This window comes from Aphelocoma coerulescens, chromosome 3, assembly GCF_041296385.1.
Source record: "Aphelocoma coerulescens isolate FSJ_1873_10779 chromosome 3, UR_Acoe_1.0, whole genome shotgun sequence".
NCBI lineage: Eukaryota > Metazoa > Chordata > Aves > Passeriformes > Corvidae > Aphelocoma > Aphelocoma coerulescens.
The window spans coordinates 2,705,491-2,723,205 of record NC_091016.1 but is presented as its reverse complement, the minus strand read 5'-3'; the positions used below and the strand labels follow the sequence as shown (position 1 = coordinate 2,723,205).

General features: G+C 41.2%; 1 protein-coding gene across 3 annotated transcripts in view; it reads right to left on the bottom strand.

Moving 5' to 3' along the window:
- ACYP2 (acylphosphatase 2) overlaps positions 1–15,694 on the bottom strand; it is a 35,487-nt gene extending 19,793 nt beyond the window's left edge. The window contains exons 1-7 of one of the 3 annotated variants that reach the window (XM_069008816.1): positions 15,576–15,694; positions 14,959–15,101; positions 13,908–14,006; positions 13,680–13,800; positions 13,023–13,240; positions 12,470–12,486; positions 10,904–11,013 (exon numbers count right to left, since the gene is read on the bottom strand). In XM_069008816.1, the coding sequence (XP_068864917.1) occupies positions 10,904–11,013; positions 12,470–12,486; positions 13,023–13,092 (197 nt within the window). In that variant the 5' untranslated portion in view covers positions 13,093–13,240; positions 13,680–13,800; positions 13,908–14,006; positions 14,959–15,101; positions 15,576–15,694. The remainder of the gene's footprint in view (positions 1–10,903; positions 11,014–12,469; positions 12,487–13,022; positions 13,241–13,679; positions 13,801–13,907; positions 14,007–14,958; positions 15,102–15,575) is intronic. The other 2 variants (XM_069008814.1, XM_069008815.1) reach the window with 2 other exon arrangements.
- Positions 15,695–17,715: the final 2,021 nt, after the last annotated feature.

Genomic DNA, 17,715 nt, shown 5'->3' with positions numbered 1-17,715 from the left:
TTCCTTAGGGCAAAGGCATTGGGCAAGCCTCCAGCAGGAAGGATTCTTAGCACAGGTCCCAGCACCATCCCAGAGTTTCAGCATCCCTTCCCACATCAATCCCACATCACCAGGGGACATTTTAACTCCCAGGCACCCCCCCACCACCACACTGCTTCATGCCTGAGCCCCATGTGCTTCAGTCTTGGCTTCAAACTCCCAGGTCTCCAGCAGGCATGGCTTGCATGTCTGACAACTACAAAACTCAAGATGATTTTTAACTCTATTAAACAACACCAAGCAAAATACTTAGCATTTCTCAGAACATGCAACTCAGTAAATACTGAGGTTGTCAGCCTTCCACATGCTCCTATTATTCCCAACCAGAAACATCCCATTTGATATTAGCTAAAATACTAAACCAGACACCAAGCTGAATAGATTTTTGTTAGCCTGAATAACTGTGACTAAACTCAGGCGAAAGAGCAGCTTTCAAAGATGAGAATAATACATAGCTCTAATAAAATACTGCAGGTCTGGGTTTTTTTTAATGTTCATCTCTGGGTCTATGAGCCCTCCAAAATCTGCTGTATGTAAGTCAGAGAGCACAGGAGAGAAATCCTGCTGCTGTTCTGGTCCTACACCAAGCCCCTCTAAAAGGATAATGAAGACAGCATCACATTTCAGAAGAGATTTCCTGGATGCCTGCTGAGCTGACCTTGTTTACAAGTACTCACTGAAACAATTAATTGCTCATATGTTCCACTCCACAGTGCATTTTCTGCCCATACTATCCATATGGACATGAGCCAGAACAAAAATTTCTATGTAATTATCCAATTAATTATTATTAATGCTAGCATTTAACAACAACAACACAACAGCTGGCATACATAACAATTGCTTCACTTCTGGTGTGCGAGAACTACAAAGGGCATGCTTGTATTTTATAGCTACTAACAAGGAAAGTTGAACAGTTTTGTTTTTGAACTACAGGACCAGAAGAGCAAAGAGTAGAGTGGTGAAAGGAACAGGGAACAACTTGAGTCCAGAGTCAGCACCAGAATTTCTGAGCAATTGAGCCAATCAGCTCCTCTCAGTACTAATTTACAAATGGAAACCTACAGCACATTCTCATTCTCTGGCTCTAGTCCTTAGTTTTACTATCTGTTTTTTGGTAGTAGGAATTTCATGTTGATAAAGCAGAATGAGGTCCTGACTGACTCCAGCCTATCAGGCTTTTTTTTCTTTGTACTCTTGAACATTTTGCAATTAGAAAGATGGATTTCTTCTGGACCTGGCAGAAAGCAACAGCTCCAGCTGGGCCAGAGGAATCAGCTGATACAATAATGCAGCTGTAGGGCTTGAAGCAGTCCAAAAGCAGTTACTGGAAACTAGATAAGAGCATAATACACCCTGAAATTCTGGGCAGTGCTTCACTGACATTAGTTAACCAATGCACAGAGCCCCAACAATTTACAGGGAGCAACCTTGTTCCAAGGATTAGCATAGGACTGAGTATCAACACATCCACACTCCCTCTAAGCTCCATCACAAATTTGCCATAAGAGACTACTGATTCTGCTCTGTGCCCCAGTTCCTCCATGTGCAGCAAGGGAATAATCCATGTGTAACCACTCACCAAAATTATCTTCAACTTTAATTCACATTTGCACTAGGAATTTAAAAAACAAGTGTTTACCAAATTTTGCCTAAGCCCTCATTCCAAATTTAGGTAGTCCCTTCACAGCTCTCAATTTCAGCTCCACTACAGTGGCAAAAAGCAATTATGAACTCTGGCTTTGCAAGTTGCACTGCATTGCTGATGATTTAGGACATCACAGACTGCAGTAAGAACATCAACACCCCCAGGCTGCGTAACAGCAGGTCCTGACAGCTGAACTTGACACAAAACTGCTCATGTGTTGTGTGAGCTGGACAAGACAAACCTGGAAAACACAGAAATCCATTAGATCTTGACCACATCCCAGCCAGGGCTTTTTAGAATACACAGACACAGGAGTGATGTTTGTGACGAACAGCAAAGGTGTTTTCCCATTGCTGAGGTGGAGTGACACTGCTCAAGCAGCTTTCCAGCCAAGCAGGGAGCAGCTCAGGCAATAGAAACCTGCAGCAGCACAATTCCATCTGTGTATGCACTCCCAACCATGGGTAGGTTACAGGTGTTACTCCTTGGAAAACTGATTTACTGGAGGTTGAACAGCTTCATCTCCAAAAGGAACTGAATTTGCAGTTTGCTGGGAGTATTCACTCCAACAAAGTGGAGCCCTGCAGCTCCTTATCAGCCAAAGAAGACTTCAGTTTCCAGGCTCTAGCTCCTGGATCCACAGTCTGGAAAAGCAGGGCAGGCCAGGGAGATCTCACACTGGCAGCAGGCAGCTGCTTTTCTCCACCCCTCCTAGACTACCCACCCAGACCTTCACCTTTTCCTAAACTCTTGAAAACTTCCCCTGCAAACCACCAGCCATCTAAAATTAAAGATTATTTTAATCCTATCCAGACCTACAGGGAGGTAGAGCTGTGCTGCCTGAAAAGTTTCTAGCACAGACCTTAAAATCTAATTTCAAGGAAGAGTTTTTATTATACAGTGAGCAGAGACAGAAGCTCAGGATCAGCATTTCTAGAGTAACAGGATTCCAAGTGAGCTCCTACATGATACACCAGACCTGTTCAGATCCAGAAGTATAATGAATGAAACCTCATTATACAATCGCTGTGGGATTTGCAAACTGAAATAGATTGGGGGTTTGCTCCAGATGGTTTGTTTTGTAGAACACTAAAATTCTACAGTTCTAGAGAGTCAAAAAGGAAAGGAAAACTCCTTGCCCAGGATCCTCTCCCACCAGAATGTCCATTGGGAGTTCAAGCAAACCTTGCCCAAACTGGGTATCAGCTGCCCAATTTTAACTTGAGCATTAATTAAAATTAATGCCTGTTGGGTTTTTGTTCTTAAGTTAAAAACTCTGCCTTTCCCCACCCCATGAAGTTCTGAACACTTTCCAGACTGATTTTCTTTGTTCCTTTGGCAGCAGGAAGAGCCCAGAGCATCACAAGAGCAGAGCACAAATGTGAACACCAGCAGAAAGCATTGAAGGTACACAAGCAGAGCATTCATTATAGATGAGCCCAGCCAGCTGTTTCACCCCAGCTATGGAAAAAGCATCTCCAAGAAAACCAGCTTTGAAAAGAAAGCTTCTAATCCAGTCACAGAGTGACTACAGTAAATCAGCTGGAAAGCAAAAGGCTGGCAGACCAAACCCAGGGACTTCTCCACGTGATTCTCTCTAAGAGACTTCAGGATTCCCCTTCAGAAGAGCCACATAAAGACAAAGATACCAAAAGTAATATTAACTCTGCACAATAGCTGGTGGCATCTAGCACAGCTCAAGGGAAACATCTCAGGGCACCACCTTAAGCAAATAAACATTGTATTTCCCTGGAGAGGAGGGAAGGGGTGGGGAAAAAGGCAAAATTGAGTTACATAATGACATTAACCTCTGAAGTTAGCATCTGAAGTAATTTTGATTTTTCTGCTGTTGGCAAGTGGTGTATCTTATGTACAGAAGTGTGAAACACACTCATTTTTGATAAAAATATGGTAAATAAACTAAACACAGCTTGCCAATGAACCAATCCAGAACTACCATAATTTAGGGAATAAAACAAAACAGCAACATCAATAGGCTTCAGAGCTCTTTCCCCATACAAGCTGGAAGTAGCTTCCTCTCCCTTTCTGGCTAACATGGCATAAGGAATAGAGATTTTGCTTCCAGTCCTAAATTCACCTGGCTAAGGAAGGGCTGAAATCCCAGAAAAGAGGCTTTTCACCACCACAACACTGATAACATCAGTAGCAGCAAGATCCATGATTTGTTCATAATTACACCAGTAAATTCACATCTAAATCCACCCACTCAGCACAGGGCTCCCAGTTAAGTCTGCCAAACACTGTCCATTCGGGATACACCTTGATATTCCTGTGGGAGAGCTCCTGCTGTATACACATGTGATGTAAAACACCTGGAAAAAACATTCCCTCCTAATTTCCCACCAGGAGCAGCTTCACCTAAACGTCTGCCCAGTTGTGACACCCCTTTTGGGGACAGTAGAAGCATCCTCAGACCTTCTCACCCTCACATTAGGCAACTCTAATATTAGTTTAATGTTGCTTTTTCCTATGGATTACAAACAAATCTCCACTTCGAATCTTCATCCCTTCTAAGACAGAAAAATGGTCGTAACAGGCTTGTTCCCTGCTCAGTAATTTTCAAATATCAGCACACTAAAAGGAAAGCAAAAAAATTGCAGTTCAGAAGTTGTTCTTGAAGAGTCACATGAGTTGGTTTGTATTTTCAGAACTTGTTTGAACTATCACATCCAGAATAGGTTTCAAGGAAGCCTACAGTTAATAGATGCTTTTATTGATAATTACCAGTTTGTTGCCAAAGATCTATTTTTGACTGTGTGCACAGTTACCCACCTTGATAACCTAAATAACAGCCATATAAAAATCCTAGTTTAAGCTGAATTTTACTCAATAGTGTCTCTCAGTGTTGTGATGGAGCACTAAGGACATGTAAAACACTTTATTCAGCACAAAAAGCCAAATTAATGGCTTTGAACTGCACCACATCTGACTGCATCAGCAATAACAGAACACCTCCACTTTAGAAATATCAAAGCATTACATGTGGCCCAAATAATACCGGCATTAAAGAATGCATAAATACTCAAATGAACAAAAAGCTCCCAGTAGAAATCATGCATTACATTGGAAATTCTATTTTGAAATCAGTCTTCCCCAAAGCTCAACCAGCCCTTCATAGAACATAGGTGTTGTGGTTCAGTTAAGATTAATTTAGAGTCAAAACAAGTTTGACTTCCCAGAGTGGAAGAAAGGCACATGACTCCTAATTACGCAATAAAATGCCTAAATTGAGTGTTCAAACAGCTCAATTTGCCTGTGTTTACAGTACAATCCAACACAGCCTTGCAATCCTTCCTAACTGTGCAGCAGGGATGTTGGAATTGAGTGCTCCCACAGATACCCAGCAGCGAAGCCAATAAAAGTCTGGAATTCCATAGCAAACTCAGCCTTGGTTACTAACACTGCTAAAGGACTGGGAGCATTAATGCAACATCCACCAAGAGACAAGGAAAAAGTAAAGCATCTCACCCAACATCACAAACAGTTTTCCAAGACACTACATACACTAACACTGCTTACTCCAGAGCCAAAATCCCAGAAATTCAAACCTGTTTCAAGGACTATTATCTGGTAAATGCTTTATAAACAAAAACACTTCAGTGATAAGAAATGGAAGCAGATATTTGATAAAGAATTCCAATTGCACAGAGCTACTATAAAAAAAATCTACAAGGTCATGCAAGGCAGCTATTTTTATACTCCAGCAGAAGAAACAGGCGTGTGGAAAACATTTTTTTGCATTATTCTATATCCAGAAAGACCTAAGCACAGCTAAAAGCTTTTGTGGTTTAAGGCATTGCAGGGAACAGGCACTTCCAGCACAGTGGAAAGCAGAGGAGCCGTGCCAGGAGGCCACTGCTATTTCTGGCTGTCACTGGTGGGTTGGGTGACCTTCAGGGCACACGGACCCTCTTCCCTCAGCCCCTGGGGGCATACAGGGAAAAGTGCTTTTTCCTGGGCCCCAGAGGGACAAAGGAAGGGGAATTCCCTTGGGACACTGCACAAGATGAGCCACTGGGCCTCTGGTTTTGTGCTGGAACCATGCACAGCTCTCTTTCAGCTAAACAGCTCACTCACATTATTCTCAGTCACCAAGAACTCCACGTTCTGACCCATTCCTTGGCTTTTAAGCAAAGTACAGTTGCTACAACAAACTGATTAGTTCATTTATCTAATTTTACATGGCTAAAAACCCCAAAGAACAAGGTTTACTCCCATTTTTCCCAGGCCATCATCAGCAACAGTTCAGTAAATTTCATTTACACGACCAATAACTACAATAATTCACAATTTAGATTGTCAATTTTAAGCAATAAACAATTATGAAGAAATTAATACCTCAAACATTCAGTATGAAAAGAATCACATTTACCATTTTATTACTCAAAGATTATCACTTAATTCAGTTTTCTAGTATACATTAGTCTTACCTTTAAACAAAAAATATAATCAAACCTCAAAAATCTAATCTTGTTATATTTGGAGCCACACTGAAAATTCCCATCATATTTTCCCATCATATTTTCCCATCATCTGCTATTAATTCACTGAAACACTGTAAATCACCTTCAGCAGTGATTAATGTAAAAACTGTTCTTCATTACCACCATAAATGAAACCAAATCTAACACCTTTCACTGGTTTGCATTTTAACAAAGTTTAAAAAATATTAAAGAATGTGATTTTCATTTTCCTCTGCCCTTTTCTCCAAAATCTGTCACTGTCAGCTTCCCAGCAACAGCACACCCCAGGAATATTTCAGCCATGCTACTGTGGCACATCTCTGCCCCACTGACAAGATCATGTGCAAATCAATGTTAAGGATTCTTCTCCTAAACAACACTTCCAGTTTGAGCAAAAAACTTAAAAAAAATCCTTTTTAAATGGAGAAAAATCTCAAAACATTGACTAAAATCTGTTCATTTTATAACTACCTATCAATTGGGTATTAAAATTTAGAATTTTTTCCACAGGCATTTTTTAGTAGCATTTACTTCTATTTAAGGGCTATTCTCTCCAAACAATTAGAAATTATAGAAAAAAAAATATTTATTCAATGTCAGTTGGTACAGACATGAACCTTGGGTATACCTCATTACTGAAACAATGACAAATATGATATTAACTAATACAGAGTTTCCTTTTCTACATGGCAAAAATCTGGACTTTTCTATGCATTTATACACTAAAGTAATTTAAGTCTTGTGCCAGTTAAATCTTAATTAATATTAATTCTTCTTAACTGACAGTGATAATAAAAATTACAACATTCAAATGAAATTAGCATCAATTTCCTAATTAAAACCCATTTCCAAGACAAGCCATCTATATTTAGAATCCTGCCTTTCTCCAGAGACAAGAAGAACACTCACTGTGCTGTTACACACTTGTGCCTCAAAAATGTCCTAAGATTTCACATTTTCAAGTGTCAGCCTGATTTGAAACCTTGGATTTTTGGAGTAAGTTCTGAATTTGGCACTCTACAAAGACTCTTATCTTCCTTTTTTAATTGATAACTAAGGAATTTGTCATCAAAGTTCAAAAAATTCTCCCAGGAAAGCAACTTCCAGCCTGTCAATGCAGGTTGCTGTGGCAACAACCACCATGACAACGCAGGCTCCAACATTATTTAATGGGTAAAGTGGAAAAAACAGCACAAGACACTATAATGAAAAACCCTGTGCTGTGAGTTGTCCTGGGAGGAAAAAAATTAAATAAAACAAAGGACTGTACTCCTCTACCCCATTTTTTTATCAGCAGCTCATACCTGGGCTGGCAAAAAAACGCCTCCACTTTACCATAAAACCTTATTATGTTACAGAAATGGTGCAGCTCTGCTTCTCTTGTGACTTGACACGTAAAACTCTCTGAAAATGAGCTTTTTTTCCTACAGATAAGAGGTGTGATCTGCGTGGAGCAGAAGCAGCAAAGGGAACAGGAACATAAAATACAGTGAGGAAAAAGATGGATTCTACCATAACAATCTAAAAATAGATTCCCCGCAAACAGAGATCATTTAGGATCTTCAGAACTAACAGCTCCATCTAGAGTTAAAAACCAAGGGATATTAAAGCAAGCTGGCAGGTAAAATGTTCTTCAGATTTCTTAAAAACACCCTCTAAAACATTCTCCAAGGTCTCCCAGTTTCAAAATTGGCTTTAAAATATTTTATGTAAGTCACCTGATCCCTGAGAACCTAAGTTTTGTCATTAAAACCAAACTGAAGGCAAATTTGAAAGGAAAATATCCAAAATCCAAGTGTGCTCATCCATCCTTTGGCCTTCTTGCATCTCAGTGACATTCCCACTGCAATCTGAGGCTTGGGGGGGTTGGGACATTTTGCCAGTTTTCAATGGGATCAGGATTTTAGCACCACAGAATGTCAGTCAAGGAATCAGCCTCCCAGCACTTCCAAAGAAATTCATACCCATGTTCAACACTAAATGAATGGTCCAGTCAGGGATACAACTTCCTGCACATGCAGCACTCCCCAGGTCCCAGTTGTTCACACTTATCTAAAATTTAACACTGACTTCTGCAGAGCCAGGATGCCCCTGCTCAGCTGTTTGCTCCAGAGCAAGCTATTTTGCACAACATCTTTCAAAGTAATTTATCATGACCACATTTTATGTCTGCTTGGCCTCTTGCTCCTCCTAAGTTATACTTTACCTTGCAACCTGCACAAAAAAAATAAAATATAAAGCCATTGCTTCTTGATCTTGAGCCTGCACTGGGTACATTGTGGCTGCGCCTCACAATACAATTAGTGATGCAAAAATAGAATAAAAAGGGGAGCTGCTGGAAAACCATTGGGTTAGAGGTCTGCTGCATTCCTGCTCCAGAACAAAGGCAGGCTTTGTTAGTCACTCCATGCTTCTGGCAACACTGGAGAGCCTCATGGGCTTTTTCCCACATTTTTTACGCTTTCCCTATCTTTATCACCCTCTCAATCCCTTTGTCATCTCTTTCTCCCTCTTATAATGCTTTGTCTATTTACCTGTAGAACCTCTGTACTTTCCAATGGCATCCCTACCCTCTTTAGTCCATGTGCTGTGCTCAATTCTATTTAGCATCATAAATTGATAAATATTGTTTAGGACAGACCAAAACACCTTTACTACTTCCCCCTAAAATACATTAACATTAAAAACCCAGAACCAACAAAACAACTGTCAAATTTGATTAACATCACCATGTGATTTTTAAGAGTGCTGCACCTGTGAAAAATCAGGCTGGTCTGTGCTTCATGTTTAATTTAAAAGCTGGGGCAAGTGTGAAAATATTGCTCTAAATGCCACTGCACAAACTGTTCTGGAAAGATTCCTCCAGGGGAACAAACATCACCAGGAACCTTTCTTGAAATATCTGACTATTGACTCACGCACTTCTTTCTCTGCAAAGTGATTGGTTTCCTTGAACATGCAGGAGCTCCAAATTTTTAACGAGTGGCATCACAGTGTCTTTAAGTCCTGAAAATCTAAAACACAAACCAGAACCTGCACAAGCAGATGGTGATGGAATTTCCTCCTGATGATTTATCACATTTGGAGTACAAAATATGTTTAGGGTTCTTGGTTTGTATTAACTTTCCACAGCAGAAGCAAGCCCCATTTTGCTGTTTTGTTTTTTAAATATAGCATTTTAAATAACATTTAAATCTGAGAACACAGTATTATGAAATTATAGCATTACAAAAAATGCTGAGAAAACCTTTCAGAACCTCAAAACCATTTTGATCTGTTATTCACTAGTACCAGCAGAGAGAAATAAGGGTCTTTCAAAGGAGCAGCTCACACACAAGAGTTCACTTTTCACAGGCAGCTTTACCAAGTTAATGCCAAAAATAAACTCACTACCTTTTCCATATATTGGAGAGCACAGAGGGAGCAAGGAAGAGTCTTTGTACTTCAGAGTTTTACTCCAGGACCCCAAATTTAATAATCCACGCTTCAAAAACCACACTTTCACTTCAGCATTGCCGCGTTATTCCCACATCAGAGGAACACATTGATTTCCAACATGAAATAAAGAAGCAGCAACTAGAAGCAACTTTTTATTTGTTCTGGATGCATATTTTTAAACAAAAAAGCAGGACAATAAATAGAAAACAAACCCTAGTTTCTCACAAGGTCAATTTCTGTTCCAAGTTAAATAAAAATGTGGTACCAAAACAAATACACAAAACACAGAGAGATCAGGATATTAACAAAATTCTTTCAGAAACTAATTGTAAACTTGATATAAGAAAAAGCCTGATATTTCTCTGGCTTTGTAAATGTTTTGCAGCCCAAGATAAGCAACCTCATGTTAAGCACAAAACCAAGGAAAATGATTGGAAATCATTTAAATCTCTTGACTAGAAAGTGCAACACTTTTCTGTGCACAAATCCAATTTCTCTTCATCCAAGTTCAGTATTGAAGCAATTCCTGTATGGGGGAGTGTTGGCAGAATGTGCACTGCTAATTTCCCGTCTGGAAAAGGAAAGTTCTGCCCTCACTCATTCTTTGTTGAGAGAACAAACCCCTGAAGGATTTTTTAAAGTTCCCAACAATCTTCCTGTATACCCTTGCAAAAAATGATAGTTGGAAGCAACTCAATTGGGCTTTGTGTTTTCTCCAGGCATCATTTCCTCAGGGATACCTTTAAGCTGGAAACTGGCAATTTCATAATGAAAATCATTACCCATTCTTTAAAAGACACCAAAATACTTCAAAACTCATTTCCAAAGGCAGAGACTGCAGGCCTTGGCCAAGATGTGTATTTATGTATTACGGTTTTTATTAAATCAGGGAAAAAAATCATATTTAAGCCCAGTTTCCTTTTAATTGTTTTAAGCACAGACTTAGAAAGCATTTCAAGAAGTTCTTCAATTTTTTTTAAACGAGAAGTTTTGATTAATTAAAAAACAGATCTTTAGTCACACGAATAAAGGCTTTCTTTTCATTTCACAAGAAATGGGGATGTTAAGGAAATACATTAACAAACTGTGTGATTAGAAACAAAAACACAGTATTTTCTAAAGCTTAAAGACTACTATACAGCTTAAAGAATGCACCTCCTTACCTCCAAACTGAATGAAAACACTTACATTACTGACACATGAATCTACTTGTCACTTTGTATTAAAAACACTTTTGTAAATTTCTTTAATGACAGTAAGAAAAAAAAAAAAAAAAGACCACAAAAATACTTACATTTCATTCACTTTCTCTTCTGGGCCCTGAACTTGGCCTGTCACAGTTCCTTGGCTGGTATTTTTAACCCAGCCAACCACTCCTAATTTCTTGGCTTCCTGTTCTGTGTACTGATTTGGGAAATGAGAGAGGACAATCAGTGCTAGCACAGACACCACCAACAGAACACTTAACCCCCCCAATTGTATTTGCATAGTTGTAAGAGCTACATCTGAAAAATAAAAATCCATGGGTGATACTCATCTTCAGGCACTCAGATGTTCCTTTAGGAGTTGCAAAAGGCACAGCCCATTTCCCAAAAAGAACAAGATTTTGATCACAAAGGACTCCACTTATCCCACACCATTCCCTTTCCATAGCCCCTATTACTGCTTATTTGACCCTTCAGCCACCAGTTTTTAAACTCATTAAGTTTGCTTATGTGTACAAGCTTCCCAGTTCCTTTCCTCCAGGTCCTTTTCAAATCCTTTCCACCTGACTTTCGCCCTTTAAATTCTACCTCCAGCTACTGCATTTCTACTGACAAATAGCAGCAAAGGTCTATATAATCTAATTACTAGGAAAGAAGAAAAGCACATATTTTTGCAATACCAAAAAGTTATGATTTCCCAGCAACTCATTTGTGATGAAATTCACAAATAGCAAGAGCCAAACTTCAGGTGTATATGAGCCCATTCCAAAAGACAAAACATGTTTTGGGGTGATTTAGCCAATGAAAAAATGGTGCTAACTATGAAGAGTGTTTTCCAAGGTGATTACGAGCAGCTTCTCCAAACTAACTTGGCCAAAGGCACAGGAATGCAGCTACAAACCCTTTACTCAGTACTGCAGAGCAGCTCAGGACTGGCACTGAGGTGTGTGTTCATGTGGCTCCAGGTCAGCTCAAAATGAGGCACAGCAAGCCTGGACTTACCCTTTCTTCCTGATAGAGTAACTCAATTCAAGGCAAACTCTACTGCAGTCCTCTATGCATTTCCACTTGGCACTGTTTCACAATACATATAAACTATACATAAAAGCTTTCTGATTTAATATTAAGCATGGGCCCCTATTTTGAGACAAAACCAGTGTTCTTACTTTAATTGTGTCCTCGTTTCATGGGTTTCTGTGGAATGCAAAGCCACCTGCTGCACGTTCAGAGCTGCTGGAGTCACTTGCTCAGGGTATGAGCCACAGAGTGCTTAATCGCAGCACATTTTTTCCACACTAACCTTCCTTAAATACAGGTACTATGTTGCCATTTGAAAAATTAAACTGAAACACCTTGTTTCAGATTTAACCTTTCTAAAGATTAAGGTGTTACCACATTCTTGTAGCTGTTATATATATATATATATATATATAAAATCCAAACCACAATCTACACAAGCAACACATCAGTTAGTAAGCTTTTAAAAACCCATTTTAATATAAAACCGTTTTAAATCTACTCACAGTACTTAACCATCCAACCAAGCACTCAAATTCAGGCTGGATGTATTTACACTCCACAGACCTGCCGCTGTATTTTTAGCACTGGAAATATTATACCATGAAGTATAGCTAGTAAACCCAGCATTGCCTTACCATCCTGAAACAAACACCTAAAAAAAAAGGAAAAAAAAAAGGAAATTAAAGTAGTGCGTAAGCACATCACCTGCAGGAATTTCAGTTAATATAAAGGAGCAATAGTGTGCATACAAGTCACCCGTGGTGTTTTATCATGGAAACTTCAGGGACATTAACATTAGGGCAACTGAACAGAACTTGAGTTTGAGCCTTCCCTTCGTCACATGATTATTGTCACTTACGTATTTAAGTGTTAATTAAAACGCTGCAGTGGGAAGGACGGGAGGGGCATTCCCACATACCCGCGCTGACAGAAGCCACGAGCGCAAGTGCGGGGAATGGGAACTACTCTGGACAGAGCAGCCTGGGCTCCCAAGGCAGCCGAGCCTTAAGGCGGGGGATTTCTTACAACAATCTAAAACAAAACCAAAAAACTTTCCCGACCCGCTGGGAACGCGGCAGCGGCTCCCGCCTCCCCTCAGGCCGCTCCCGCCCCGCGCACGCGCGGTGCCACCGCCGCCGCCTCAGCGCGGCGCCCCTCGCCCTCCAAGCGCCGTCAGCCCGCCATTACCTTGCACCCGCCCGAACACTTCGTAATCCACGGATTTGAGCGCGCCGGAGGCCTTGGCCAGGGCGGACATGGCAGCGGCGGAGGAAGAGCCGCTGTTGCGGCCGCCGGTGCTCCGCGGGCCAGCGGCGCCCGGACGGGAGCGCGAGAGGCTCAAGCTTACCGCGTAAGCGGCCGCCTCACGTGGGGACGGGGCGGGCTACGGCACCCCGAACAGAGCCCTGAGGGGAAGGGGAGAAGACGTGCGTTTGAGGGAAGAACACCCGATAGCGGCGGGCGGAAACATTGCTCCTCCTGTGAGGAGAAACACACCTGACAGCGAGGGGAGAGCGCCCGACCCCCGAGGGCGGGAAAACGCTCCCGCCGTGAGGGGAGAGCGCCCGACCCCCGAGGGCGGGAAAACGCTCCCGCCGTGAGGGGAGAGCGCCCGACCCCCGAGGGCGGGAAAACGCTCCCGCCGTGAGGGGAGAGCGCCCGACCCCCGAGGGCGGGAAAACGCTCCCGCCGTGAGGGACGCGGCCCCGCAGCCCTGAGGGGTGGTCCTACAGAGCCCTCACAAGGTGTCATTCCCACCTCAATTTCAGATTAGAAATATGTTGAGAGAACAGTGTCTGAACGGGATCGTCTCCTCCTCCAGGGCTGATGCTGCCACATACACACCTGGAGTCCCCACCTCAAGCATCCAGGGCACAGGTGAGCAGCATTAGCTTTTCCCAGGCCTTTACAGGAATCATTGAAAACAAAGTGTGATCCGTACATTGCCGAACTGAGGTAATTTTCCCTGATAAGGTGGAAAATTACATAGTTGAAAAGTAAAACATAGGGGAAAAAAACCCCCACATTTGTCTCAGCAATCTTCCCTGAACTGAGGCTGAGTTACCAACTTACCTCACATCTCCACATGACTTAAAACTTCACCCAGAGTTTTAACAGCCTCTCTCCCCTGTGCTGGGGCAAATGCCAAACTCTTTAGCTGGAGCAGCAGACCTCAGAGAAAGAAAGATCATCACATACAAACTGTTCACCCAACTTTCAGTGGTATCTATTAGTGTTAGCAAGCCTTTCTAAAGCTGTCATAACATAATTTATTTTGTCTACATACACAAAAATAAGTCAAAGATGCATTATTTAGTAGGTTGAGTCTCCAAGAATACACCACAAAGGTTTTTCTCTGGTGTGTTCTATGTCCGCTTGAACTTTAACTCTCCCCCCATTATTTGCTTTTTTTTGTAAAAAAAACCCCAACTTTTCAGGTAGAATTCTACATTAGAAACAGCATTTATCCAACCTTAACGATGAACTCTGACTGCTCTCACTCACCAACAGATAAAGGTAAGTTAACAGCAACTTCACAATAAAAGCCAAAATAGTTTTATGTATGCTCTCCATTAAGCAATTTCCACCCACGTGCAACTTTGTGTTCTACAGTAATGCAGCATAACCCGAGTTGTTCACAGGTTTGGATCTTAAGACTAGAGGGAGGTTCAAAATAAAGTCCTAGAAAAATAATGAAATCACTTTTCCAAGACACACCAGTTAACTAGAGAAACAACCACTGAATTCAGAACAGAACACAAATATTCACATAGAAACAAAAAACTTCCAGTACGACAGGGAATAGAAACACAAAGGACAAAACATCATATGCTTTAACTACATAACACATTAAATCAAACCTTTGACTTTCACAGACATCATACATTTTTCTAATGTGGAATCAGCACCATTTTGTTTTGAAAAAAAGAGGAAAAGAATACAGAAAGTCTTTTGTAATTTGCTGCCATCTGGCAGCAGTGTAGAGCAAGACCAGTAAAAAACAGATTTACAGTAGCAGTTTATTACACTAAAAAGCCACAGAAGCCTTGAAAGCAGAGCTTATCCTGGTGCTGATGACACTTTGCTATCTGCAGATTCCAGCACTAGCAACAATGACACTTACTATCACTACAGTCTTTGATATTTCATTTATTTGTCATAATATCTTGCCAGTCTTTCCCTTAGATAAGTCCAACTTTCTCATTTCATGACAAGTAGCAGAGAACTCCAGAAGATGATGCTGTGAACCATTTAATATTTTGCTGCCTAAACAATCAATATTAGAAACCAAAGGTTACTCGAACACAGTAATTAGCAAGAGAGCTTTAGCACACAATACTAAGAAATGCAGGCAGCCTGCATGGAGTTCTGAATTGCCCTTCCACTTCCAGCTGTTTATTCCAGGGTGGTGGCATTGGCCTAAGGAGAAGCAGTTGGCTGCACTTCCCAAAGCTACAGCCAGTTGTAAAAATAACAATAACACAATTCAGCACCAGGCCTTCTGCCCCACCTCTGGGCATAAAGCCTTTAAAAACTCCCAGAATTCACTCCAAGCACGGTAAATCTTTCCAACAACACTGGGTTTTAGCTATGGCATGAAAAAGGCATAGTAAAATTATTATTACTGGAAAACACCACAACCCAACAATAACACCCTTACAGCCAAACACCAGGGAACCACACAAACGTGGCTTTGCAAGGAGCAGCCTCGGCACAGCAGTGACAACAGTCCTACAGTACCTGGGCAGATAGAGCCAGGGCTTCCAGCAGAGCCCCTCCAGGAGCAGTAGGCTGGACTGGAGCCACAGCTACCACACAGAAGCAAAACCAGGACTGAACACACCCACAATTTAAGGGCAAGAGCTCTGCTCAGCCCTCAGCTTAAGTAGAGCACCAAAGAGCAGAGGGGGCGTGGGTGGGTCCCAGGTGAAGCTGGTTGGGAGCATCAGACCTGTTCGTGCCCTTGACTCTGGCCACTATCAATAAAAAGCAATTTGATTAAGGAATGTCAGTTACTAAGCTTTTGGGTTGGTCATTTGAAAGATGTAGGTTCCTTATTTATGCTGTTTGTTCATCTCTGGCACAGAATAGTTGGAAAACCATTAAAACCTTTCTTTCTTTCTTTCTTTCATCACCCACTGCTCCCGCTTTCTCTCTGTGTGGCTGTCACCTCACACCACCGCACTCGCTTGATGTTTGCCACTCCCAAAAGGACTGCCTTTGGCATTCACATGGATACCCCATCAGGCTCATAACCTCCCACCTTGCTGTCTTGATTCATCCTTCACCTTGTAACTACGCTGCTATTTTTCTGCACCATTCTTAGCTAACCTGGCTCCTCCTCAAACCTGCTGCGATTGCATTTCCCTCTACTGCTACCTTTTATCATAAGAACTTCTTGATGTATCTTTAGTTGTGCAGCTCTGTTTATCTGAACCAAACTCTAGACCTTATTCACTTCCAAACAGTCCCCAGATGATTTTCATGAGTGTTTCCAAAGGACCCCGATGCCTCCAGCTAAAAGAAGTTACTGCTTCTGTTGCCAGGTTATTGCTGTTACATAGGGAGCATGGAGTATCAGGGAAAAAGTTTGGAAGCCATGCAAGCTTAGTTTGACCTTTCCAGCATTTTTTTCCTTATTTTCTGTAAAGTGTAATGCACATCAGATTTTATTTTCCTATCCTTTAAAATAATGAGCTTTAAAATAATGTGCTGGCCTTCCTTTCTGTTTTCTTCATCAAGTGAAATTATAAATTTCTTCCCTTTTTCAGTAGCTTTCCTCTTTTGCTCATTACCATATAATGTTTTCTTCTCCTAAATTGCACTTACCCTTCATTTCTGAATGAAAATTAATGGGTTTGCTACCTCTACTTCAAAGCTTTACAAGCTTCTTCAGGGCCTTTTTTGCAGTCCTTATTTACATAATATCTAAATATACTGAAACCTTTTGTAGGTCTTAATCTCCCAGTTTTTCCTCTTTCTTGGCTATCAGGAACTTTCTTCTTTTTAGCACTGCAGATTATATTTGGAAGCCTGAAGGGGGAAACAGGCACAAAGGGAGGGATTCTTCAAGAGCTTTATTCTGGTGGTTGAGTGATTAATGACTTTATAGATGAATCCGCAGTGTGCCCATAGCACAGGGAGGTGACCTGGTGATAACACTTGTCTGCTGATCCATTTATACTCCAGGATCCAAATCCAGGGACATGGTCCGTGTGGGAAGAATCCCCCACCTGTGCAGCAGCCCCTGAGCAAGGGGAGTGTTGTGCAGGGTACGAGTCACGCCCACACAGATCAGATTTCAGGAGTGCAGCCAAACTTTGTGTGGATGGGACCTAAATTTGTCCCTCGTGCTCCAGAATCCCGGACTGCTTACATAAGGTAACACAAGTGACAGATACAAAATTGTGAGGATGTTATTCTCCTCTGGCTAGACTATATTGTGTAGATTTTGTGTTATTTTGGGGGTTTTTTTTGTGTTACATCCTGATTCTGTAGGGTGTGAAGACCTGTAAACTGTTTCTCTGAAAGGACCTTTTATTTTTTAAGTTAGGCAAAAAGCCTCTAAACCTCCACCAGTAAAACCACATGAAAACAAAGTTCATTTTTTTTTCAGTCTAAATTAAGCCTTTGAAAGTTTTTCACTGATACATAAAGAAAAGAAAGAATCTTCAGGTAAATCATTCCTAGCTGGTAGTAGTGAAATTTTAATCTGAAATCAGAATAAGGAACTAAACCACTGAGTAAATATAAATACTTGCTATGAGGAAATCAGCCCTGGAAACTTGCATCATCACTGCAAAGTTATTTTAAACCACAAAGTGTTGGGAATTAAAACATGAGCATATGAACTGATGTGTCCTATGGCAAAAAAAAATCC